The following is a 27,490-nucleotide window of genomic DNA, read 5'->3' as shown; positions in this document are numbered from 1 at the left end:
TAAAAACAAATAAATTGAATAAATACATTTATTTAGAAAACATCTGTAAGTTACTCACAATGGTCCAGTCAATCATATAAAACTTGTTTTTTAAAAGAACCTAAGAGGTCCTTTTACTAAGGTGAGCTGGAAAAATGGCTTGCGGTAGCGTAGGCACGGGTTTTGAGCGCACACAGATCCATTTTTCAGCACACGTTTAAAAAAGGCCTTTTTAAACTTTTGCTGAAAATGGATGTGCAGCAAAATCAAAATTGGCTTGCATCCATTTTGTTTTGATTAATTTTTTCTTTCTTTCTCTGACTAAATTTCTTATTCCCCAGAGTAGTGCACTTTACTCAGGGTAACACAGAACTAAATAATCAGAAGGAAAACTGCAAGTATGAGAAATCAGCTCTTAAATTTTATTATTATACTCACCAAAGGCAGTTAATACAGGATCAATATGAAATGCAATTAAAGTATAGGAAAATAATCATTTCTCATAGGGAGTTCAGGCAGTGAAACAAAGTGATGGTCACAGGTACTGAGATCTCCGCAAAACTGTTCTCTCTGCCAGATTTTTATATCCTTTATGTTCTCTGTTCTTCTTTACTGGCAGTTTCGCCTTACAGTTAGCAAATCAATTAGGCAATTATTAGTTTCGACCACAATGATATGTCTGTTTTCCCAGTTTCGGTGCACCATTCCATAGTTCTGTTTTTCTGCACCTGGTTCTATCTTTTACAAAATATCTCTGACCGCAGGTTCTCAAAAACGGCCCTGTCCAGCTGTCATTTCTGCATCAGCTCTTCTACTTTTGCAGTCATGCCAAGTTTCACTTGTCACACTTCTATATTGCTGCAACAGTAAGAAATCCAGGGTCAGGCATAGTTGATTATCTTTCAGGCCTAGCTGGCAGCTGTAAGCCTTGACCTGTATTTCACTGAAGGCAAGTGTTATCCATTTTCTACAATTTTGAGTCTGCAATCTTCCTGCCAGCCATTGACTTAGTGGTAAAGTCTCACACGGTAACCGGACAGTAATGACCTATGCACATCAAATGCCACTTGGCGCGCGTCCGATATGCGCATCCGAAAATAAAAATTATTTTCAGCCGCGTGTATCGGACGTGCTCCAGAAATGAAATTACCGCAAGAGCCACACGGTAACTCCATTTTGGCGCACATAGACACACAGCTTAGTAAAAGGGCCCCAAAGTAACCAAGAGCATTCCTAAACAATTAGAAAACATATAAAGAATATAAAAAAACATAAATCAGACCTCACAAAAACACATTTTGAAGCCAACAGAATAGTAATATGCATAGAATTGAAGGATAATATAACAAGAAAAAATTTACCAAGCAGTTCTTATCAAAGGCACACAGATGGCAGCACTTACTAGAGGCAATGTCAAACACACACTGTTGTTCAAAACTTACTTATAGTCACTTCCTCTCTCAGGGTTAAAGGTTAAAACTAAAAAAAAAAAGTTTAAAAAATATATTTAAAACTCATAAATGTAACCAGAACATCACAGGAGCCCTTACTGCCACTTCAGTGTGTGCCGGAAATGCACCCCCCCCCCCTCCAAAAAAAATGGCCGCATGGCAATTGGTTCACTTACCACATGGCCATTTCTTTTTGAAAAAAAAAAAGACAGCCTTTTACCCGTTGCAATAAAAGGGGGCCCCAGCACACTTCAAAACCATGCGCTAATGCTATGGCAGGCCCCCTTTTACTGCAGCTTAGTAAAAGGACCCACAAGTTAGCTATTTAAGGGGCAATAGAAGACCCCTTAGCAGTTCCCTTAATTTGTTTGTAGAATTTCTTTTCAAAATAATTTTCTTTCAAAGCTATACTTGCATGTTCTACAATGAAGTCTGTAGGGATCCTCTTAAAATTAACACATCTCTCTAATGAGCTTCTAATTATTTGTAAAGCTTCATCCTGAGGAATATTAATGTACAGGGACTCAATATCCATAATTACCAATAAATCTCCCATTTCACAGGATATGTTTTCTAGAATGTGAATCACATATGAAATATCTTTTACATAAAATGGAAAATCAGGCACTAAAGGACACAAACACTTATCAGTAAAAATTGATAATGGCTCTAAAATTCAACCTATTCCAGATATTATCGGAGGAAAATACAAAGATTTATGAATTTTTGGAAGTATATAAATAACATGTTCTACTTTGATTCTTTCTTTGTGAGGAATCCTCCTTTTTTCCCAATTTCTAAGATGGAGTCAGTGTGTTTTTTAATTCTCTGCATTGGGTCAGAAGGAAGAACTTCATAAAAATCTTTATCACGTAATTGTCTTTCTAGTTCTTTAATATAATCAGTTCTGTTCATTACTACAATTGTCCTACCCTTAACAGCTTATTTAATAATAATGTTCTTATTTTTCAGAGAGACTCAATCACATCTCTTTCCTTCTTACTTACATTATGATAGGCTTTTTTTTTATTTTCCTCCAGTCGACCAACATCTTTCATTACCAAACTTTCATATGTTTGGATAGCATGATGAATGCCACCTGGTGGTATCTATCTACTATCCCTTTTAATAATGGACATATTGACTAGTATTTTTAGATAAATAATAAGTGATCTTAAGCTTCCTTATTAATTTAAAAAGGTCTATCCTTGTATTAGAAGCATTATAATTAGGGGTGGGAGCAAAAGTCATACCTTTCTCTAAAAATGCATTCTCATCAGCATTAGAGGTCTATTCGATAGGTTAAATAATCTACTTAAACATCATCTTCTACTAGGGGTAAGTACCTGTTGTTCCAATTTCCCTGATTCCTGTTCTGTTTGTAACCATATCTTCCATTCTGGTGCACTCCCCGTCTTTCTCTCCCTTTTGTACTATTCTTTCTGATGTTGAATCCTTTCTCTTCCATATTTTCTGCATTTAAAAACCTGAGAGTTCATATTACTGTTTGGTGGTGTAGAATACAATGAGGCCGAGGGATTGAGTACTTCCTCAATATCATTTCTACTTCTTTTACTGTTCCTTTCATGTAACGGACTATTATTGACTAAATCTTTAACTGGTCTTTTATTTGGAACATTAACCATTTCTCTCCTTTTAAAACCTACTTGTTTATAATTTTTTCACTTTTCTCCTCTTTTTTTGCCATGGATAAACAGCACCAACTTTGTAATCGTGTTCGTCCCTTTCAATTTGATCATATTTCACTTGTTTCAATTCTTTTTTGAATCCTTCCAAGTGTTTGCTGTAATCATTAAATAACACAGTGAAACATGGATCATTTTTCTTCAAAAAAGATAATTCATTGTCAAGTGTTTCTTTCATCTCATTTACCCCCCTGTTTACTAAGCCTAAGCTGCGCTAGTGGCTGCTGGTGTGCTAATGCTGACACAACCCATTCATTTTGAATGGGCTGTGTTGGTACTGCCGTGTGGCAGCTGCTAATGCAGCTTAGTAAACAGGGGGGTTATTTTTCTGTTGGCTGTTTGTATAACCAATAGTATAAGATCAAGGGAGCACTTATTTAATATTGCCTCCCCTTTGATCATAAAATCACCATCATCAGAAAATGTTTTAGGTTCTTTATTCTTAACCCCCTAGGTGTACGTTTAAATCTACAATAATCTAAAAGTGTTGAAGCATGCAAGTCAGTTCTAACTAATCTCTTAATAGTTTCTTCCCAATGTGATATATAATCATCATCAACAATTTCTACTTCATTTTCTTTAAAGAATGGTTTCTTAGGGAGCAATTTCAGTTCAATTCAATTCCAGGGTTCAGTGCAGTTTACATTCTAGGTGAGACAAAAGCAGTTAGTGTGAGGTATGAGAAACATTAGAGACCATTGGTGTAATGCATGAGACTAAAAACATTAAAGGAAAGGATAATGGATGATACTAGGAAGTAGAAGTCATGATGGATTATTATGAAACAATCTTTGGGAAGAGAAAGGTTTTTAGCCTCTTTCTGAAGTTAAAGTAAATGTTTTCTGTTCTGATGGGAATAGGTAGAGGGTCCAATATTTTGACTCCAAGTACAAGGAATAGAAAGCAGAAAATCTGCTGATTTTGAATTGTCTTTTGAAATGGTGATGCTAGCATTAGTTATTGTTTCAGACTGTTAGACTGGACCAGATATAGCGAAGCGGCCTTAGTCAGCAGTTCAGAGGTGAGGCCCTGTAAGGTTTGAAAAACTAAACAAGCAGCTTTGAACCTGAGTCTTTCTACTATGGGAAGCTAGTGCAGTTTGTTTAGATGAGTTGAAACACTAGTATATCTATTCAGTCTGTATATTAGTCTTGCAGCTGTATTCTGTATGATTTGAAGTTTTTTCTGATATTGACACTTAATACCAAGAAATAGAACATTACAGTAATCCAAGTGAGGTAGGACTAATATTTGGACTAGTAGTACAAAGGCTTTTTGGTCAAAGAATGGTCTGACTAGATATATCTGTCTCATTTTGAATAGTGTTTTCTTCCATAGCTGATTAATATGGGAAGAGAAGGTGAGTGAAGACCCCTAATACTCTGGTTTCAGATGACTATAAAGCTTTGACCATTGGACAAAGATATTGATGATGGGATCTCAACTCCCTGATTTCAGAACCACAAGACCTTAAATTTTTGTGCATTCAGTTTATTGATCAGGGCCCAGGTGCTAACAGCAGTCATACCATTCACTACAGATTGAGTTGGATCTTTGTTTGATGCAGTTACTAGTAAGAGAAGCAGGATGCCATCCACTTAGGATAATAGTAGTTCATTAAGCCCCAGGTGTATTGAGGCAAGGGATGACATAAAGAGGTTGAACAGGATCAGTGAGAGGGGAGATTCCTAGACCAGTAGTTGGGAACTTGGTTGTTTTGCTTGACAGAATAGCTTCGCTGAACTATTAGAGCACATTCCCTGTTTTTCCTATCTGATCCAGGTTTTTTGAGTAGCAATGTGTGATCGACTGCATCAAACGCCACCAATATATCGAATTGGAGAAGAATTACTTGGTCGCCTTTGCATTGATGTTATTTGACACATGTAGTTAGAACTAGCAGTAATGTTTTCATACTATGTGATGATCTGTAGCCAAATTATGACCAGTGTAAAATAGAAAATTTTCCAGATAAAAAGTTGTTTGCTAATATAGGTTTCTAATGCTTTAATAAAAAAGGGTATGCTTACCACTGGACAGTAGTTTGCAGGCAATGTTACGTCTAGCCCAGATCCCTTCAGTAGTGGAATGAGAACAATTTTGCTCATATCAGGAGGAAGAGTGCCAGTTTTTAACAGCTCATTGAGGTCATCGAGTAACCAGTTTACTGCTTCCATAGGGATGGATTTGAGTAGGTGTCTTGGGCATTGATCCAGGGAGCAGTTAGCTCGGGAGCATTTCAACAGTATTGATCTTGTATCCTCAGCTGTTAGTGGTTGAAAAGATTCCCAATTTTGGCCAGTTTTGATTGATTGGGTTCTAAGATCTCTGGCGATTAAAGCTGAACTATGGGTTAGGCTACTAATTTGGAGGATCTTATTGGCAAAATGATCAGCGAGGTCTTCGGTGATGGGACATGTTTTCTATGAATGTTCATCCTTATTAATGGAAGCTAGTGTTTCTGTAACACGTCATCTCCAAAGCTCAATAAATCTTTCCACAGAGATTAGGACATCGTTCCTCAGCAATCCAAAAGGTGAAATAAAGGAGAGGAAACTGTAATCTTCAAGCAGCACCAAGCAATTCAATAATAAGGCAGAAAACACATCTCAAATGTGTTAGAGCTATATTCCAACAGATTCAAAATAGCACAAAGTCCAACGTGAATCATGTTTCACCTTATCAATGGGTTGATTCAGAAAAAGTGATAAAAAAGCACCTAGAACATTCTGTGGTTGCCAATCATAAATTTGAAGATTATACATTTTTAATGGTTTTTAGACCTACCATTTCATGGAGAGGTGAAGATATAGATAAAGTTCTACTACAAGCTGAACAGCAGTTCATCTTCAAATTGTGCACTTTAACTCCAAGAGGTCTTAATCAAGAGACAGACCTTTCAGTTTTTTTATAATGTAAGTTAAGGGACTGACCCATTTTGGAATTTTGTTCCCATTACTATTAAATGTATGTACAGTGGGGGAAATAAGTATTTGATCCCTTGCTGATTTTGTAAGTTTGCCCACTGACAAAGACATGAGCAGCCCATAATTGAAGGGTAGGTTATTGGTAACAGTGAGAGATAGCACATCACAAATTAAATCCGGAAAATCACATTGTGGAAAGTATATGAATTTATTTGCATTCTGCAGAGGGAAATAAGTATTTGATCCCCCACCAACCAGTAAGAGATCTGGCCCCTACAGACCAGGTAGATGCTCCAAATCAACTCGTTACCTGCATGACAGACAGCTGTCGGCAATGGTCACCTGTATGAAAGACACCTGTCCACAGACTCAGTGAATCAGTCAGACTCTAACCTCTACAAAATGGCCAAGAGCAAGGAGCTGTCTAAGGATGTCAGGGACAAGATCATGCACCTGCACAAGGCTGGAATGGGCTACAAAACCATCAGTAAGACGCTGGGCGAGAAGGAGACAACTGTTGGTGCCATAGTAAGAAAATGGAAGAAGTACAAAATGACTGTCAATCGACAAAGATCTGGGGCTCCACGCAAAATCTCACCTCGTGGGGTATCCTTGATCATGAGGAAGGTTAGAAATCAGCCTACAACTACAAGGGGGGAACTTGTCAATGATCTCAAGGCAGCTGGGACCACTGTCACCACGAAAACCATTGGTAACACATTACGACATAACGGATTGCAATCCTGCAGTGCCCGCAAGGTCCCCCTGCTCCGGAAGGCACATGTGACGGCCCGTCTGAAGTTTGCCAGTGAACACCTGGATGATGCCGAGAGTGATTGGGAGAAGGTGCTGTGGTCAGATGAGACAAAAATTGAGCTCTTTGGCATGAACTCAACTCGCCGTGTTTGGAGGAAGAGAAATGCTGCCTATGACCCAAAGAACACCGTCCCCACTGTCAAGCATGGAGGTGGAAATGTTATGTTTTGGGGGTGTTTCTCTGCTAAGGGCACAGGACTACTTCACCGCATCAATGGGAGAATGGATGGGGCCATGTACCGTACAATTCTGAGTGACAACCTCCTTCCCTCCGCCAGGGCCTTAAAAATGGGTCGTGGCTGGGTCTTCCAGCACGACAATGACCCAAAACATACAGCCAAGGCAACAAAGGAGTGGCTCAGGAAGAAGCACATTAGGGTCATGGAGTGGCCTAGCCAGTCACCAGACCTTAATCCCATTGAAAACTTATGGAGGGAGCTGAAGCTGCGAGTTGCCAAGCGACAGCCCAGAACTCTTAATGATTTAGAGATGATCTGCAAAGAGGAGTGGACCAAAATTCCTCCTGACATGTGTGTAAACCTCATCATCAACTACAGAAGACGTCTGACCGCTGTGCTTGCCAACAAGGGTTTTGCCACCAAGTATTAGGTCTTGTTTGCCAGAGGGATCAAATACTTATTTCCCTCTGCAGAATGCAAATAAATTCATATACTTTCCACAATGTGATTTTCCGGATTTAATTTGTGATGTGCTATCTCTCACTGTTACCAATAACCTACCCTTCAATTATGGGCTGCTCATGTCTTTGTCAGTGGGCAAACTTACAAAATCAGCAAGGGATCAAATACTTATTTCCCCCACTGTATATTATTTATTTGATTTTTTAGACATGCTTTATTGCAGTGCATCAATGAGTTAATGAATGTAAGTTTTAATCTTCTATTGTATTGCCTATTATTTTAGTTGTTGTGCTTATTTATGTTTTGTGTTTTATTTTATCTTTCGAATCATCACCTGTTATGATTAATTGTTATTTAATGCCTGTCTTGTGCAACATATGTTAATCAATGTATGTCTCCCACATTTGGATGCTTACTTTTCCTTTCCTCTGGGTTGTTTTAATCAAAGTCACTGAGTTCTTAAATGAGCGCATATGACATGATTATTCATTTCACATTTTGACCCCGGTGTCATTTACACGTTGGTGTTGGCCTGTTCAATAGGAGTTTGACATTTGACATCATTTGAATGTATGTGCGTTCCAGGCTTGAGCATGCAGCATTCCAATGCTTTTAAATGCTTTTTTCATTAATCCCACCAGCGTTTTTGTTTAAATAATGTGCACTGTGTAGCCAATGGGCTATATTTTGCATATTTGTAATTTTGATTGCAATTTTTGTGTGTAATTCTTTTGCTAGGAGATTTTTAGCTTCATTTTTCCTTCTTTTTTGAAAGTTTGGCGATGAAATGTTTTTTTATGATGTTTTGGTTACATCTGTGAGTTTTTAAATATATTTTAAACAATTAAATTTTAATCTTTGATCTTGAGAGAGGATGTGAATATAAGCAAGCTTTGAACAACAGTATGTGTTTGATGTTGCCTGCCTCTAGCTGGTGTTGCCATCTATGTGCCTTTGATGAGAACCTCTGGGTGAGTTTTTTCTTGTTATATTATGCTTCAGTTTTTTGCATATTCCTATTCTGCTGGCTGATTAGTTTCAAAATGTGTTTTTGTGAGGTCTGATATAAGTCTTTTATATGTTTTGTAATTGTTTAGAAGTGTTCCTAGTTACTTATGTTCTTTTTAAAGAACAAGTGTTATATGATTGACCGGACCACTGTGAGTAACTTAGAGATGTTTTTTTTTAATAAATTTATTTATTAAATGTATTTGTTTTTATGTTCATGTTTTTTTAATATGTATTGTTATGTATATATTTTTAGTTGGCCCCGAAACAGCCTAAAATGTTATTCACGTTGCGCTTTGTACTATTTTGAATTTCTTGAAATAAAGCTCTACCACATTTGAGACATGTTTTCTGCCTTTTTTTTTTAACTACTTATCCATTTAGGCCCCAAAGGTCAGTGGCAGCCCCTACCAGCCCTGTCTGGCCCCTTGACTCTCCCCCACCCCCCCCCCCCAACCATACAGCACTATTTAGCTCTCTGTAAGTTTGAGACCCATGTTGCCTAAACTCCTTCACTAATCTCATAAGACTGAGAGAGCAGTGTGGGAGACTGGACATGAGCAGCTCAGCTTGTTGAGAGTCATGTGGCACAGAGGAAAACAGAAAAGCTGTTCCAGAGGTGGCACTGCCAACAAATTAATGGCGCAAATATAAGAGGATTAAAACACTAGGGGGTGGGTGGAGCAACAGATTGAAGGGGTAGGGAGACAGGATGGTGACAGCTCACTGGTAAAGATGGGGACTGGGACTAACTGGGATAGAGTTGGAGGAGAGTGTATTGGTGAGAGGAGCTGGGGAATAGGGATAACAGGGATAGAGAACATGGGATGTGGGGATAGGCTTATGGAAAGAGAAAAGGTGTGGAGGTAAAATTTATTTTAGTTACACAAATGACTCTGAATGTACCTGCGCAGCTAGGCCGACCATATCAGAAGAAAAATCTCTCAGGATAGCTTTGTGTTTGGAACTGGAATTGCTCCCATCCAATGTGTTTTTTTTTTTTTCAGTACTGCACTTAATCTAGATTTGGGGGGGGGGGGGGGGGGTCCTATGTCAGTTTTTGTCTGCATTCTGTATTAGGAGAGGTATGTCCATGTTGTGCATGTGTGACTGAGGTGAAGGGTTCAGCTAGTGTGTAGTTCCTTTGTCGGGATCTCTAGCAGTTTGATTTGTTGTGTTTCCTCAATAGGAAGTATATTTATGTTTTAGAGCCCGGTGCAATATTTTCAGTATTGCCCTTTCACAGGTAGGATTGTTATAGTTTGAATCATGGGAGTTACTGCTATTTTGGTGTGCTATTTGCATAGGTTCTGAGAGTCTTTTATGAAGGGTTTTGTGGAGGGGCATAATCGAACGGGGCGCCCAAGTTTTCCTGAGGGCGTCCTCGCAGGATGTCCTCGGGAAGGGGCGGGGAAACCCGTATTATCGAAACAAGATGGGCGTCCATCTTTCGTTTCGATAATACGGTTGGGGATGCCCAAATCTTAACATTTAGGTCGACCTTGGAGATGGTCATCCTTAGAGATGGTTGTCCCCGGTTTTCAGCGATAATGGAACCCCAGGATGCCCATCTCAGAAACAACCAAATCCAACTCATTTGGTCGTGGGAGGAGCCAGCATTCGTAATGCACTGGTCCCCTTCACATGCCAGGACACCAACCAGGCACCCTAGGGGGCACTGCAGTGGACTTCACAAATTGCTCCCAGGTGCATAGCTCCCTTACCTTGTGTGCTGAGCCCTCCAACCCCCCCCCCCCCCCCAAAACCCACTCCCCACAACTGTACAACACTACCATAGCCCTAAGGGGTGAAGGGGGCACCTACATGTGGGTGTGGTGGGTTTTGAAGGACTCCCATTTACCAACACAAGTGTAACAGGTAGGGGGGGGGATAGTCCTGGGACCGCCTGCCTGAAGTGCACTGCAGTACCCACGAAAACTGCTCCAGGGACCTGCATACTGCTGTCAGGGAGCTGGGTATGACATTTGAGGCTGGCATAAAATATTTTTAAAGTTCTTTTTAGGGTGGGAGGGGGTTAGTGACCACTGGGAGAGTAAGGGGAGGTTATCCCCAATTCCCTCCAGTGGTTATCTGGTCAGTTTGGACACCTTTTTGAGGCTTGGTCGCAAGAAAAAATGGACCAAGTAAAGCCAGCCAAGTGCTCGTCAGGGATGCCCTTCTTTTTTCCATTATCGGCCGAGGACGCCCATGTGTTAAGCATGCCCCAGTCCCGCCTTTGCTATGCTTCCGACACGCCCCGGGAACTTTGGTCATCTCCACGACGGAAAGCAGTTGAGGATGCCCAAAATTGGCTTTTGATTATGCCAATTTGGGCGACCCTGGGAGAAGGACGCCCATCTCCCGATTTGTGTTGAAAGATGAGCGCCCTTCTCTTTCGAAAATAAGCCTGAAAGTGTTTCCAGTGGAAGATAAGGGTATTCCCAAGATGACCATACAGTTTTTATATTGATATATTTATTTTTGTAGTGCCGGTGTGTACCCGGTGATAATTGGGCAGTGCCGCACACTTCCCTTTTAGCATGGGAGCCCTTACCGCCACCTCAGCGGGTGGTGGTAACGGCTCCCACCCATTTGAAATGGCCACACAGCAAGTGCTTCACTTGCCATACAGCCATTTCCTCAAGAAAAGAAAGATCTACCTTTTACCTGCTGCAGGAAAAGGAGGACTCGGCGCACGTCAAAAACACGTGCCGATGCCAGCGCAGGCCACCTTTTGCTGAAGCTTAGTAAAAGGGGCCCTAAAAGCTCAAATTGGTCCAGTTGTTCCTTCTGGACATGAACATTACAGCATACATGACCCCAGCACAAACTGTGTTACTTTGCATAATAATGAACATGCTTTTCATTCATTATTATTTATTATGTATTGGAATAAAAAAATCATGCAGTGTCACGTCTGTGGCCGTGACCACCCTCATACTTACCCTGTTTCTGGGAGTCAGTGGCTGTGCTGGCTTCTGCTTGTCTCTGTGTCTGTCTCTGTCTTAGTTTCTCTCTGGCTCTGTGTGCTGATTGCCTTACTGGACCTCACCTGTGTGGGCTATGCCTCTTCCAAGATGGCTGCCCCCTCCTCTATGCCATTATCCAAGATGGCTCCTGCTTGTCCTTCCTGTGGGCTCACTTCCTCTGAGTGTCAAGCCTCTGTTTGGAGGCAAGGAACTTCCTGCTTCTGTCCTGCTGGTGGTGACTCATCAGTGAGTTCCTTTATAAGGAAGGCCTGTGCATGCAGTCAGGGCCTTTGCATGGTGTCATTGTCTGGTGTCGTGCCCAGAGGCCGACAGGTTAGTTAGTGTGTTGCTGCGCTGCTTCTAAGCCTGTCTTCTGTGTGGGCTTTTTGCCCTTCTGTGTGGGCGTGCCCTTCTGTTTAGTACCTGTGGGCTTCTTGCCCTTCTGTGTGGGCTTGCCCTTCTGCTTAGTACCTGTGGGCTTCTTGCCCTTCTGTATGGGCTAGTGCCCTTCGGTTCCCAGTACCTGTGGGCTGCTTGCCCTTCTGCCTGGCTGCTATCCTCCTGCCTGTAGTCTGTGTTTAGAGCCTGCTGTTCAGACCTGGTTTCCCTGTCTGTGTTTGCAGCCGGCCCTACTCCCTGCTTGTATATCCTGTGTGTACATCCTGGTCCTTGCTTGTTCATCCTGAGTCCTGGTTTTGGCTAGCTAGTGTTATCCGGCTTTCCGCTCTGCCTAGCTGCCATCTTCCCTGTGTGCACATCCTGATCCTTGTATATCCTGGGTGCACATCCTGGTCTTTGCTTGTTGGTCCTGAGTCCTGGTTTTGGCTAGCTAGTGTTATCTGGCTTTCCGCTCTGCCTAGCTACCTTCTGTCCCGCGTGTCTACCTTGTACCTTGCTTGTATATCCGGTGTGCTTATCCGGATCCCTGCTTATGTATCCTGATTCCTGTATCTGTCTAGCTAGCGTGTATCTTCTGTGGGATTTACCCTGTTACCTGCCTCGACCTAGCTAGTGGGTTTGCCCTGTGGGTATTCCCTGTCTCCCCTTCTTCCTTGCTTGTATGTCTGCCCTAGTCCCTGCTCCTGATAAGCTTCTGTCTGTCTAGTCTGTCTGGTGTGCCTGGCTTAGCGGCTGTGTGCAGCGCTTAGTGCAGTCTAGTATTGTTCCCCTGTGTTTCCTAGACCCAAGGTGGGTCCTCTGGATCTTCAGTTCCGGTCTTGCCCTACAAGTCCTGTCGGCCGCCCGCACGCTAGAGCTCAACTCTAGCGGAAAGGTGGTTAAGTACAGGTGAAGCGGTTCCTGTTCAGCCGGTTCAGTTGCCTCCGTCCAGTCCAGAGTTCCGGTCCGGTCCTTCCGGACGTCCAGTTCCAAGACGGTCTTGCCTGCCTCTGCCGCTCCGCGGCAGGGGCCCAAGGGCTCACAATTCCCAGTGCTGCCTTGAGGACCTGACAATATGCCAAGGTCCTCGAGAACGTGACATGCAGTAATGGTAAATAAATGCTTTTGCCAATTAATGCGCATTATTAAGCAAGTTTCAAGTGTATTTATGCTTGATATATCACTTTTCGTGTATGGTGTACAGCGCTGCGTATGCCTTGTAGCACTATAGAAGTCATCTCTGTTATACTTTGTTCCATACTTTGTATTATCTCTGTGATACTTTGTATCATACTTTGTAAGCCACACTGAACCTGCTATCGAGCAGGAAAGAGCGGGGTATAAATGCCACAAATAAATAAATAAATAAATAGTAGTAGTAGTTATCAGGTGATAAGTAGTTTACAATAACTAAATATGTGGTTTACAATAATTAAAATGATACAAATTATAGAAGGAGAAAAGAATTACATTTTTATAATGAAAGGACAGAGTAACTGTTAGGTTGATAGTTCTGCAATGCTGAGCATTGCAGACCAGGCACCACTGCCATCCCTCAGTTCAGTGCAGTAATAGGGTTTTCATAGTTAAGTTATCTCAAAAAAGCAGGTTTTTAGTCCTACTTTAAATTTTTTGTGGGAGGTCTCAAAATGCAAATAATGAGATAAATTATTCCAAAGTGTAGGCCCAATAACATAAAAAATGGAGGAACTATCATCAGTGAACTTGTATTTGATGAAATGACAGAATCACTAAGAGGGCTGACTTGAACATAGAATGCGACATAGAGTACAAGGTACGAGTAGGCAAAACAAGAACAGAGAAAGATTTGAGTTCTGAATATAGTGTATGGGCATTAGAATTTTATATGGAATTCTCACCAATATCGGGAGACAGTGTTCTGTTTTGAGAAGTGGGGTAACGTGATCCTAAAGCTTTGCTTTTGAGATGATCTTATTGGCCATGTTCTGGATAAATTGTAACCTCTTGATGTTGACCAAATGAAGGTCTTGGAATAAAGTGTTGCAGTAGTCCAAATGTCCTAGAAATAAGGAATGAAGTAGTATTCAAAGCGCCCTTCTGTCAAAACATCATCTAATTAATCAAATTTTCCTTAATTTGAAAAAACAATGGGCCTCTTTTACTAAGCTGCACTAGCAATTCCCAGTGCGGCAAATGAGAGAAAGCCCATTCATTTGCCGCACGGAAATCGCTAGTCGGCTTAGTAAAAGAAGCCCAATGTTTCTACAACTGATAAGATGTGTTGTTGAAGGTTCAGGTGATCATCAACAATGACCCCAAGCAGTTCTAAGGAGCTAACTAATTGTGTTTGAGTACCATCAATCGTTAATGTACTAGGTAGAAATACATCTGATTTACATAAGAAGAGCATCAAATTTTCAGAGTTTAGCTTCAGTTTGTAAGAACATAACCAAGTTGCAAGGCTATCTATTTTTTTTTTAATTCTTGAATTGTGTATGGTGATTATGGATCTAGCGTGCACAGGAACTAAATGTCATCCACATAAATGAAGGATGAAATTCCTATTGTTTATATGAAGGTTGCTAGGGATGATAAGAAGATGTTAAATAAAATGGTGCCAAAATTGACCCTTGTGAAACCACACAGATGTTGGCAAATGCAGCAGATAATAGATTTTCCCACAGCACTCTCTATTGTCTCAGTAAGATATGAACGAAACCATTCAAGTGCAACACCTGTTATGCCAATATCACAAATTATTTTTTTATTATTTTATCTTCAACAACTTCAAGATTACAATCACTTTAAAAAAATTTCTATGATAGGAAATAGGCAAAAAAAATAAATATATATATATAAAATGAAGAAAAAGAAATCTAAACTAACAGACCACATTGGATCCAAGATCAGGAATAAACATCAAAGAAACACAAAATAAAAAGTGAGATGACGATAATACCATAAGACCAATCCCAGTCCATCTTATTAACAGTAGGAACCAAACCCCTGAGAAAATTAAACCGTGATCTTACATTGCTCCTTTGCTACTATAAACTCCTAAAGCTGTTTAGGGTCAAAGAAATTATATGTTACACCATCTTTAAGTACCACACATACACAAGGAAATTTTACAACAAAAATGGCCCTCTAAGCCACTACTCCTAGCTGAAGGGCCAAGAAGGCCTGGTGCCTATTCTGCACATCACGAGATAAGTCAGGAAATATTCGTATGTTTGAACCCATAAACTGCTGATTAATATTGTGGAAATATATAACATAAAACATTATTGCTATCCAATTCCAGCACAAAAGTAACCACTAAAGTGAGTCTCTGAGTTACAACTTCAAGTGAAGACTCAAGATAACCTGTTAAGTCCATCTCCAGAACATTCCTCTGACATATTTCTCAAAAATATACTGTGCTTTAACAATTGAGGGAAGAGCTTTCTTCTGGGATCTTAAGGACTTCTGTTAAATAATGCCTCACCAAGTCCATTGCAGATATAGGTGGGGACTTGGGAAAATTTTAAAAATGCAAGTTATTCCTTCTTAACTGTTTTTCTAAATATTCCAGTTTCCTCTTTGTGATGTTCTTATCTTTCACAGTCACTTTAACAAGCTCTTGTACTGCTTTAATTCTTTGTTTCAAAGACGCAACCTTAGTAGTCTGTTGGTCAAACTCCTGGGCTTGAAAAACAACTTTCTCATGCAAAGGTTTAATATCACCCTCTATCTTCCCAATAACACTTTAAAAAGAGTTATTCAGATCTTGTATATTAGCATCCCAGAGTACATCCAAAGTAACAATGGCAGGTTGAGTAATCATACCCAGCTGTATTCCACCGGTCACTGTACTCTAGTCTCTCCACTCCCTTCACTCACAACTAATCGGGCCTGTTGATCCAAGAGTGCTAGTTGTTTCGGTATGGCTCCTTCCCGGGGAGTGGACTCTTCCAAAGGTGAACTCCTGGCCAGCACAGGCAAGCCCAGGAAATCTCCCAAGTCTGGTTCTCACATTGCTCCTCCAACAGACTCCTTCCAGGTTGCTGGGGTCTGTAGGGCTCAGGGAGAAACCCGTCTCCACTGCCACTGAGAGCAGATACTGACAGTGTTTGGGCAGATCACTCTGCCACCTTTTCAGCATAGTTTGCTGCAACAGAGGCAAGTGTCTAGGTGCTTTAAGAAGTTTCTTCACCGTTCCCTTCCTCTTGCCCATGGCACCGGGCAAAAGACCCAAAGTCACACCAAATGCTGGGAATCTCAGAGAAGCGACAGGTAGGTGCTACTCAATCAAACGCCACCGTGGATCCCCCAATGTCACAAATTCTATCAAACAGAAGTGGTTGATCTACCAAATCAAATGCTGAGGAGAGGTCTAGTGATTTTAAAATTACCATTCTGTCCTGATCAATGTTAAGATTGTATAAATGTAACTATTTCCAAGAGAGAGGCTTCCATGGAATGATTCTTATGGAAACCAGTTTGGCATGGATGCAAAGTGTTAATTTGTTCAAGAAAGTTCAATAGTTGATCTGCTGCTGTGGATTCAGTTAACTTTGATATGAATGGCAAGTTGGCTATGGGTCAATAGTTTGATGCATTTGAAAGACTTTTTGTGGTATCTTTGATCCTAGGGCAGATTTAAGCTAGTTTCCAAGATCGAGGCACTAAGCCTTATTTTAGGGATGATGTAGTCAAGTCATAAAAATATGATAGTAATAGTATATTAAAAGTTTTTACTAGTGTATATGAAATTGGATCATGTGGTGTGGCGGTTGGTTTGACAGGTTTTTTTTTAATGTGTATAGTGGCAGTTGAAGGAATATTAAAGGAGCTAAGTTGTGTATTAAGGGCCTTATTCTTTAAAAGTTATACTCCTAAATTTACGCTCCTAAATTATTAGCATGATCTATTTTGGAGCATAGATTAGGCTCATAATTTAGGAGCATAAATTTTAAGATCAAAAACTTAGTAGCATAACCTTTATAGAATAAGGCCCGTGCAATATTTGTACTTATTGCACTTAGGGGGCCTTTTACAAAGCCACACTAACATTTTTAGCTCACGATAAAAATCAGCTGGCGGTAAACACTGAGATGCCCATAGAAATATAATGGGCATCTCAGCGTTTACCACCATCTGATTTTTACCCTGAGCTAAAAATGCAAGCGCATCTTTGTAAAGGCCCCCTTAATACACATTAATTGCACTTTCCACATATGAGATCAGCCCAATGAATGAAGTACAATAATTTCAATTTAAACTTCTCGTACTGACCTTTAAATGCATCTACTCTGCAGCCCCCCATTACCTCTCCACTCTCATCTCTCCCTACATTCCTCCCTGTGAACTCCGCTCACTGGACAGATCTCTCTTGTCGTCCCCCTTCTCCTTCATTGCTTACTCCAGGCTTCGCTCCTTTTCTCTCGCAGTACCTTATGCCTGGAATATGCGTCTAGCTCCATCTCTACCTGTTTTCAAATCTATGCTGAAAACCCACCTTTTCACTGCTGCTTTTTAGCTCCCATTACTCCCTCACCCGTAACTGTCTTGTCTGTCGGTATTATTTAGATTGTAAGCTCTTTTGAGCAGGGACTGTCTCTTTGTATCAGGTGTTCAGCGCTGCATGCGTCTGGTAGTGCTATACAAATGCTAATAATAATTTCACACTCTAAACGGTCAGTTTAATTGGCTGTGGCATGGGTGTGTTATATTTCTTACGGATTTCTCTAGTTCATTAAATTATTGTCTGTTATTCCTGGTTTGTTGTGATAGCTTTGTGAGTTATTTACGAATTGAGGGTATTTTAGTGTTCACTGCCTTCCTGTGGCATTCATTACTCTGTAATTTCCTCTACTATTTCTATAAAAGACTTTAAAGCTGCCTTTTTTTTTGTAAACTGAAAATGTTTCTTTTAAATTTGGTGAAGATAGGTCATTCAATAAGAACTGCCATATTAGGTCAGACCAAAGATCTGTTTAGTCCAGTATCCCGTTTCCACTGCTAGTCAATCAAGGTCACAAGCGTCTAGTAGAATCCCCAAAATAGATAGATTCTATGCTGCTTTCTCCCAGGGATAAGCGGTAGCTTTTCCCAAGTCTAACTGGTTAATGATGTTTAAATCTCTTGGGATCAATCTGTGCCTTACAACGTAAACAGCCTAGGCCTAATATTCAGCCACCGGTGGGCAGTGCATATGCTGTCCACCACAGCCGTTAAACCCAGATACTCAATGTCAGGGCATTTTTTTGGTGACCAGGATTGAATATCCAGGTTTATTTTAACTGCTAAAAGTTAACCGGCTAGGCCAATATTCAGCAGTAACTGGTTAACATTTTAGCGGTTAAAAATAGGACAGCTACTATACAGTCTTATTTGACCTCAAAACTTATCTGGCTAGGCTCTGAATATTGGCACCTTACCGGATAACTCACATGATATAGCTGATTATGCACTATGTGCTAACTGGCAATATTCAGCAGAGATAACCATTTTTCTGTCACTGAATATTAGCAGTTAGGCATCAATATGCTACTTAACCGGTCAGCGGCTGTGTGTGGCCAGTTAAATAGCTTTAAATATCGGGGGAGGGGGCAGTTTTTATTGAATGTGAAAATTGATATACTAGTAGTTAAAGGTAGTAGTGTTCCACTCATATGTCACTTTCATTTTTTCCACTCCTGTCCATGTCTACCATGCGTTTTCTACATGTCTTACCTTTCTTTTATCACTGTTTCCTTCTTCATTTCTGCAGCTTCTAATTATATAGTGCAGATTGCTAACAAGTGGGGAAAACTTGCAGAGCATGGTTCGGTGTGTGTGTGTGTGTGTGTGTTTCTGACCTGCAGGGGAGAGGGGTCAGACGGTTTGAATGTTAAGGTAGCCAAACATTTTGTTAGTTTATAAAGAATAAGAAAATGAAGCAAGGTGTGATGATATTTCTACTATTAGACATCTCTGTAATTAACTTTCAAAGCATGGATTTTACAGTTTAGACAGAGGGTGTCACTATCCCAAGGCAATAAATATTGCCATGTTTCTGTATAACAAGGAGGCCATATACATATCAACCAGTTGCAAATTGCATGGTTTAATCACTGGCAGTCATCAATACAGATATAAAAGGGCCCTTTTACTGAACTTAGCATGCACATTAATTTTGTTAGTGTGTGCTAAGCTTTACTAAAAGAGCCTTTAAAAAGGTATATGGTTTAGTCACTAGGTTTCACGGTAATATTTACACCAAAGAAAATGAAATACATATCTGAATCACTAAGAGCTTACCCTGCAGGGATAGTGGTATGATAACAAAAGGGAAAACACACAGAGCAGGATTATGTGGAGTGAAATGGGTAAACACAAATTGATTGTTTACTCTTTCAAATTATGTAGTCTAGGGAACGTGTCATGAAATTGAAAGTAGTACATTTACCACAAATAGGAGAACATATTTTTTTTCACTCATTGCATAGTTAAGCTTTGGAACCTGTTGCCCGAGGATATGGTAAAAGCAGTTAGTGTTACTGAGTTTAAACAAGTTGGAAAGTACATACATATGTGACTCGCTGAGCGAAAAAGTATCAAAAGTGAGGTATGGGACATATTTATCAACTGCATAATCCTGCAAACTTTCAGCCTCAGGTATGGACTAATTATGTCTTTAAAGAATGAGAAATGTTTATCAATAACAAAGTAATTAACCCCAGAAATCACTTGGAGGCATATTTTCAAAGCACTTAGACTTACAAAGTTATGTGGAAGGGCATTTTCAACATGACGTCTAAGTCCGACTTTGGAAGTGTTGCAAAAAACCGTCCAAAATCTGAATAGGAAAGAAGGTAATTTTCAAAAAAAAAAAGTCTATCTTTTTTTTTCAAAAATACTGTTTTGAACAAGGTTTTGTGATTTGGGCATTTTCTTTTTTGGTCCATTAAAAAAAAAAAACATCCAAGTGCAAAACACACAAAATCAAGCCTTTGGAATGTTGGAGGAGCCAGCATTTTTAGTAGACTGGTCCCCCAGACATCCCAGGAAAGCAATAGGGCACCGTAGGGGGCACTGCAGTGGACTTCGTAAAATATTCCCAGGTACACATCTCACCATTTCTCCTTTATCTTGTCTGCTGAGCCCCTCCCCCCAAAAAAACACACCCAAAACCCACTACCCTCAACTGTACACTACTACTATAGCCCTTACGGGTGAGGGGGCACCATGTGGGTACAGTGGGTTTCGGGAGAATTTGGGAGGCTCACGCTTTCCTCCACAAGTGTAACAGGTAGGAGGAGTTATGGGCCTGGGTCCACTTGTCTGCAATGCACTGCACCACCACTAGACTACTCCAGGGACCTGCATGCTGTTCTAAAGGACCTGAGTATAACATCTGAGGCTGGCATACAGGCTGGCAAGTAATGTTTTAAATCATATTTTTGGGGGTGGGAGGGGGTTAGTGAACACTAGGGGAGTAAGGAGAGGTCATCCCTGATTCCCTCCAGTGGTCATCTGGTCATTTAGGGCAACAGGTCTATCTCAAACCGACTTAATATTAGTCCTGGATGGTTTTGTTTGGTTCCATTATGGCTGAAAAATGTCCAAATGCAGATTTATGCCAGTTTTTGAATATTTTTCTCTTTTGAAAATGAGCTCCATAGATTGACAAAATGGAATGTTTCCTCTTCCTCCATATGAAAACTCATGTATATCTCTTCAGAGATGGGATGTGAAAATATATGGTAAAGTGTGTTACAGGGTGACAGGTTGTATGAAGCATATGGTGAATGTGTGTGTGTGTCTATGTATGTGGGGGGGGGGGGAGATTGTGTATGTATGTGAATATCTTTGTGTATGTGTGTGTGAGAGAATTTTCATGTGTGTGTCTGTGTGCATCTGTGTGTGTCTTTGTGTGGGTGTGTTTGCCTGTGTGTGTGTATGTCTTTCTGTATGTGTCTTTGTGCCTGTGATACCTCTAGAGGGGCATAATTGAAAGGGGCGCCCAAGTTTTGCTGAGGACGTCCTCGCAAAACGTCCCGGTGGAGGGGTGGGGAGCCCGTATTATCGAAACAAGATGGACGTCTATCTTTCGTTTTGATAATACGGTCGGGGACACCCAATTCTTGAAATTTAGGTTGTCCTTAGAGATGGTCGTCCCTAGACTTGGTCATTTCTGATTTTCGGCGATAATGGAAACCAAGCACGTCCATCTCAGAAACGACCAAATGCAAGCCCTTTGGTCGTGGGAGGAGCCAACATTCGTAGTGCACTGGTCCCCCTGACATGCCAGGACACCAACCGGGCACCCTAGGGGGCACTGCAGTGGACTTCAGAAATTGCTCCCAGGAACATAGCTCCCTTACCTTGTGTGCTGAGTCCCCCAAAACCCACTACCCACCACTGTACACCACTACCATAGCCCTTATGGGTGAAGGGGGGCACCTAGATGTGGGTACAGTGGGTTTGTGGTGGCTTTTGGAGGGCTCACATTTACCACCACAAGTGTAACAGGTAGGGGGGGATGGGCCTTGATCCGCCTGCCTGAAGGGCACTGCACCCACTAAAACAGCTCCAGGGACCTGCATACTGCTGTGGTGGACCTGAGTATAACATTTGAGGCTGGCAAAAAAATATTTTTAGTTTTTTTTTTAGGGTGGGAGGGGGTTAGTGACCACTGGGGGAGTAAGGGGAGGTGGTCCCCGATTCTCTCTGTTGGTCATCCGGTCAGTTCGGACACCTTTTTGTGGCTTGGTTGTAAGAAAAACAGGACCAGGTAAAGTCATCCAAGTGCTCGTCAGGGACGCCCTTTTTTTTCCATTATGGGTTAAGGACGCCCATGTATTAGGTACACCCAAGTCCCACCTCCGACACACCCCTATGAACTTTGGTCATCCCCGCGACGGAAAGCAGTTGGGGACGCCCAAAATCAGCTTTCAATTATGCCGATTTGGGGGACCCTGTGAGAAGGACGCCCATCTTCCAATTTGTGTCTAAAGATGGGCGTCCTTCTCTTTCGAAAATAAGCCTGCTAGCGTGGGTTGTGGGTGGGCTGGTGAAATAACACAGCCAGACAAAAGGGATATAAACAAAATACGTGTTTATTTAACAGAATCCTGAGGTCTGTTATGTCACAGGCTCAGTGACATAAGGTGGAAAAACCTCAGTCTTAAGCGAGCTCTGGCTGGCAGGCCCAAAACACAGCTGCTGGGAATGCCACGTCCCCAACACAGCCTGTAAGCTCTCAGTTCTTTTCTAAGTTCCAGGTCTGGCTCCTGCCAAAGCAAGGCTTATAAGTCTCAATTAAGAATCAAAAGTGGTTTACCTCAACCAGGGCACGATCATTACATAGGCAGTCCAGCAGCATATGCTGGGACTTCAACTCTTCTCTCCTTGAGCCTCCTTAGCCTCAATCTAGTCCTGTCTTTGGTACTGGTTCTGTTCCTCCCGGCTCACTTCCTCCTGGGGTGGGATCCTTGACCTTAAGGTGGCTCAGACTGTCTGAGGGACTATTCTTAAGGGTGAAGGGCAGTGTTCTATAAACCCCCTCACAGTGCCTATGCATGTAGACAGACAGATGACAATATTGCTTGGGCCAAATGTGCCTAAAAAAAAGTTTGGACACATTCCTAGAGAAAAGTAAGCATGTTGGAAACAGGATACTGGGCTTGATAGACCTTTGGTCTGACCCAGTACGGTGATTCTTATATTCTTAGCATACCTCTTAGAATCATTTCCAATCCACCTGCATGTTTGTGTGAATGTTATTTGTATGTATGTTTGTATATGTGTCTATGTGTGTGTCTGATTTTTATTCTTGTGTGATTTATGTTTACGTGTATGTATGTGTCTTGTTTGTATGCATGTATATACATTTTGTTTTTGTGTGTATCCATAATTTGCGTTCTTCTGTATTTGGGTGTGGATGTACGTGTCTGTAGGTATAGCTCTGTGGTGGTTGTACTTGGGTGTATGTGTGGTTTTCTGTTTGTTCTGTGTTTGTCTGTGACTAGAAGATTAGAGAAGAGGATAACAAAAGAATTCCATTGCTGTTATGTTCCTGTGTAGCAATGTTCTGCTTCTGTTGGAAATGCCATTCTGAAGGGGTCTTTATTTTTCTGAAATCCCTAGTCCTATATGGTTCCTTTTCAAACTTGGTGTGTCTTTTCATTTTTTTTTTCCATCAGGCCAGACTTGGTCCCATTTGGTTAAATTTTCAGTCAGTTTGTCTCCAGACAGACATTAGGGCTCATTTTTCAAAGAGAAAAATGTCCAAAAAGTGTCATAAAGCAGCATTTGGATGTTTTTCTACTCAAAACATTCAAATTAGTATTTTTGAAACCTATTTTGCAGACGTCTGTCTCTGCAGTCTATGCAATTCATCTCCAGTGTGTCCAAATCACAGAGGCGTTTTGGGGGTGGGCCTAGGGTGTTCCTAACACTTGGATGTTTTACAGCCGTAATGGAACAAAATGAAAACATCTAGGGCTAAAACTTTAACGTTTTGATCTAGACCTGTTTCTAGAATGACTAAGACACAAAAAGGTGCCCTAAATGACCAGATGACCACTGGAGGAATTCAAGGTTGACCCTCCTTACTCCCCCAGTGGTCATTGACCCTTTCCCACCCCCCACCCCAAAAATGTGAATAACAATAGTACTTACCAGCCTGTATGACAGCTTCAGATGTTATAGCCAGGTTTATTAGAGCAGCATAGGTCCCTGGAGAAATCTAGTGTGGGTGTAGTGCACTGTAGACAGGTTGACCCAGGCCCATACCTCTCCCTACCTGTTACACTTGTGGTGGAAACTGTGAGTCCTCCAAAACTCACCAGAAAATCACTGTACCCAGATATAGGTGCCCCCTTCACACATAAGGACTATTGTAGTGATGTACAATTGGGGGTAGTGGGTTTTGGAGGGCTCAGCACACAAGATAAGGGAACAATGATGAGATGTTTTCCCTGGAGCATTTATATGAAGTCCACAGCAGTGTCCCCTAGGGTGCCCCATTGCTCTCCTGGGATGTCTGAGGGACCAGTCTTTTGAAAATGCTGGACCCTCCTATATCCCAGTGGCTTGATTTTTTTACGTTTTTCACTTGTCTGGGTTTTTGGGGGGGGGGGGGGGGGGGTTCGAAAATGACCTGAAAAATTAAAAACACACAGAGCACAAAAACTTGTTACCAACGGTATTAAAAAAAAAAAAGATGTTTTGTAGTTTCGAAAGTTTTCTATTCAGATTTGGGACGTTTAGCACAAAACATCTAAAGTCCATCTTGGACGTCATATTGAAAATGCCCCTCATTGTCAACTCCAATGAATGTAGTTATTATAAGAAACTAACTAAGTCGAAGGTCCAAGTAAGCATCTTTTTGGGAGGCTATATTTTGCATAGTGTCATGTACCTTTATAAACTATTCTCATAAAACCTGCAGCAATCGTGAGTAAATGCACTTGTGTATATTTACATTTTTTGGGAACTGGTGTAAATATACACACATCAACTACATGCATATTTTATCAAATACACATGTACTTCACAATTCTACCCAAATTCCTTCCCTGACTACACCTACTCTCTGGTTATGTAAAACTAGTTATAAATGTTCTCCACACCTGTATATGTTGAGGCTCATTCTCAAAGCACGTAGACTTACAATGTTACATAGGTTACTGCAGGGGCTCATTTTCAAAGCACTTAGACTTACAAAGTTCCATAGGTTCCTAAGTGCTTTGAAAATACCTCTCCATGTAACTTTGTAAGTCTATGTACTTTGAAAATGAGCACCCATTATCACCTAATCCCAGCAATATTTTTACAAGAGCCAATTTCTGGCTTTATGCACTAAAGAAGTTTATGAAATTGCACCTCACCTCCCACCAGTGTAAAATTTATTTCCAACATTTATTAGATTGAAAAGAATAAAAATACACAGATTTCAGTAAGAAATCCACAGGTGTCTGCACTGTACCACTTTCAAACTGCTCTTACCATATCTGCCAGATCCTTTCCTCTGTTAGTGTTTCTTCTTCCCATCCCCCACATATTCCTTTTTAAATCCTTGTTTCTACCGCTTATTATTGTAACCATGCTTTTCCTCTCCCAACAGTCTCCTCTGCTTTTATGGCCCTGCTTTACCTTGCTGTTTCCTTTCACCTACTTCCATCCCTTTTGTTTTCTTATCCCCCTTTACTACTTCACATACAACGTTTCATGTTTCCACCTTTAGAATCACTTTTCTACTCTTTTTATCCACTCTGACTATACCATGCCTTCCCACCTTTGAGGCAATCATTTGGTTTTTTTTCTCCCTTTTTTTGCCATTTATTTATCCTTTCAGTCCTACAATTCTTGTACTAGAACCAGCCCAGAATAATAGATAGCCATAGGTGCGCCCCCCTTTGAAAGACAGTAGGAAGACAGTACCCCCCTTGAAAGACAGTAGGGCCCCTTTTACAAAGCAGCAGTAAGCCCAACGCGGGCTTACCACTCGCTGAAAGGGAAGTACTGCCGGGCTACCGTAGCAGCCTAGCAGTAGTTCCCACCCTCAGCGTGCGTCTTATTTTTGTAGCGCCGGTGTGTACCCGGCGGTAATTGGGCAGTGCCACGCGCTGCCCGGTTACTGCTGGGTTAGCGTGGGAGCCCTCACCACCACCTCAATGAGAGGCAGTAAGTGCTCCCCCCTGAAATGGCTGTGCGGCAAGTGTTTCACTTGCCGCACAGCCATTTCCTGAAAAAAGAAAGGAAAATATGTGCCGACGCTAGCACAGGTCTCCTTTTGTCGCAGCTTTGTAAAAGGAGCCCATAGAGGGCAGTTTCCAGTGCCTGATGAGCATAACGTTATTGGGGCAAATTTATATTGATAACTGTAACAGGATATTCAATGGATTTAACCAGCTAAGGAGAGAAGTTTATCAACATGGGCTACCATTATTTCACGACAAGCTGTGCTATTTTAGCACACGGTCATATTACATAAAATGGGACCTTGTGCTAAAATAGCACAACTTCCAGTCAAATAACCCAACTTAGGGGGGAAGTTATCAATGTGGGCTGTCGGGATGTTTTAGCACAAGTTGGGTTGTTTTAGCACAGGGTCTCATTGCCTGTGCTAAACTAACCCAACTTGTGGTAAAATACCTGAACTTAACAGTAGCCCATGTTGATAACTTCCCCCCATTAGGGGGGAAGTTATTTTACTACAAGTTGGGTTACTTTAGCACAGGGTCTCATTGTATAAAGGGGGAAAGTTATCAACATGGTCTACTGTTAAGTTGGGTTACTTTAGCACAGGATCTCATTGCAAAAAAATGGGACCCTGTTCTAAAATAACCCGACTTATGGCAACATAACCCATAGTTGTGGTAAAGTAACCTGACTTAACAGTAACCTACATTGATAACTTCCCCCCTAAATCCCATCACTGAATATTCCCAGCTTGAATATAAAAGTTAAAGGAGTCCAGATAACTGTAGGCCTGCCATTTGTATGGAATAAGTTTAACCAGATCATACTGAATATGAGTTCTCTCTGGCTAAACTAAAACCATGCCACATGAATGCCCTCAGCACCACTTTTCCTTAACCAGATACATTTTCCGTCCAGCTCATAAAGTTACCCGGAAAAAGTCCTCTGACTATTAGCTTCATAGTGCTGTAGTTGAATCCCTATTAGCCAATATTTCTTATGGAGCTGTTGGAAACTCCAAGTTACAGAATATCAATGCTTGGTTCTACCATTGTGCATTCCATCTGCATTACTCGCATGTTCTATCATTCAGTTTAATTTTGTTTTTGTTTTGTTTTTTTCTCTCTTTTTCTCTCTAACAATGGACAGGTGAGAAACCACATCAGTGCAGCATCTGCTGGCGTTCTTTCTCCTTGAAGGATTACCTAATTAAACACATGGTGACACACACAGGCGTGCGGGCTTACCAGTGCAGCATCTGCAACAAGCGCTTCACCCAGAAGAGTTCCCTCAATGTGCATATGCGCCTGCACCGGGGAGAAAAGTCCTATGAGTGCTATATCTGTAAGAAGAAGTTCTCTCACAAAACCCTGCTGGAAAGACATGTAGCTCTGCACAGCACCAGCAATGGCACTGCTAACAGTCCAGCCACGGGTCCCAGCAGCACTGGCACAAGAGTTGGCCCCACCAATGCAGTGGTCACCTGTACTGAAGGGACCACTTACGTCTGCTCCGTCTGTCCAGCTAAGTTTGACCAAATCGAGCAGTTCAACGACCACATGAGGATGCATGTGTCAGACGGATAAGTATCTTTCTTTCTTATGAACAAACAAAAAAGCTATGGCACTAGATTTAAGAAATATTTTGTTTCTTTTTTTTGTTTTATACTACATGAAGAACTGTATTGCCTGCTGGTACATTACATTTCTGGAGGCTGGGTAAGTATATATATTTTTCCCAGCCTCCCTTGGATGGTGGCCTTAAGGCTTGGTAGTGCTTCAAGGGATCCACTGGTTGGATCTTGAGCTACTGGCCTCTAAATACAACCCTTCTTTACAAAAAAAAAACTACAAATTTTAAAAATTATTAAAAAATGACAAAAAAAAGAAAAAACATTTTTCACTTACGTAGAGCACTACGAAAAAAAGAAAATAATATAATGAATATTGAAAAAGGCCT

The 27,490-nt window shown here is 41.2% G+C and overlaps 1 protein-coding gene across 1 annotated transcript in view; it reads left to right on the top strand.

Annotated features, from left to right (window-relative positions):
- ZBTB20 (zinc finger and BTB domain containing 20) overlaps nucleotides 1-27,117 on the top strand; it is a 150,118-nt gene extending 123,001 nt beyond the window's left edge. The window contains exon 4 of the mRNA XM_030204955.1: nucleotides 26,681-27,117. Within this exon, the coding sequence (XP_030060815.1) occupies nucleotides 26,681-27,117 (437 nt within the window). The remainder of the gene's footprint in view (nucleotides 1-26,680) is intronic.
- Nucleotides 27,118-27,490: the final 373 nt, after the last annotated feature.

Source organism: Microcaecilia unicolor, chromosome 5 (assembly GCF_901765095.1).
Source record: "Microcaecilia unicolor chromosome 5, aMicUni1.1, whole genome shotgun sequence".
Classification (NCBI taxonomy): domain Eukaryota; kingdom Metazoa; phylum Chordata; class Amphibia; order Gymnophiona; family Siphonopidae; genus Microcaecilia; species Microcaecilia unicolor.
This window is presented reverse-complemented; position numbering and strand designations above follow the sequence as displayed.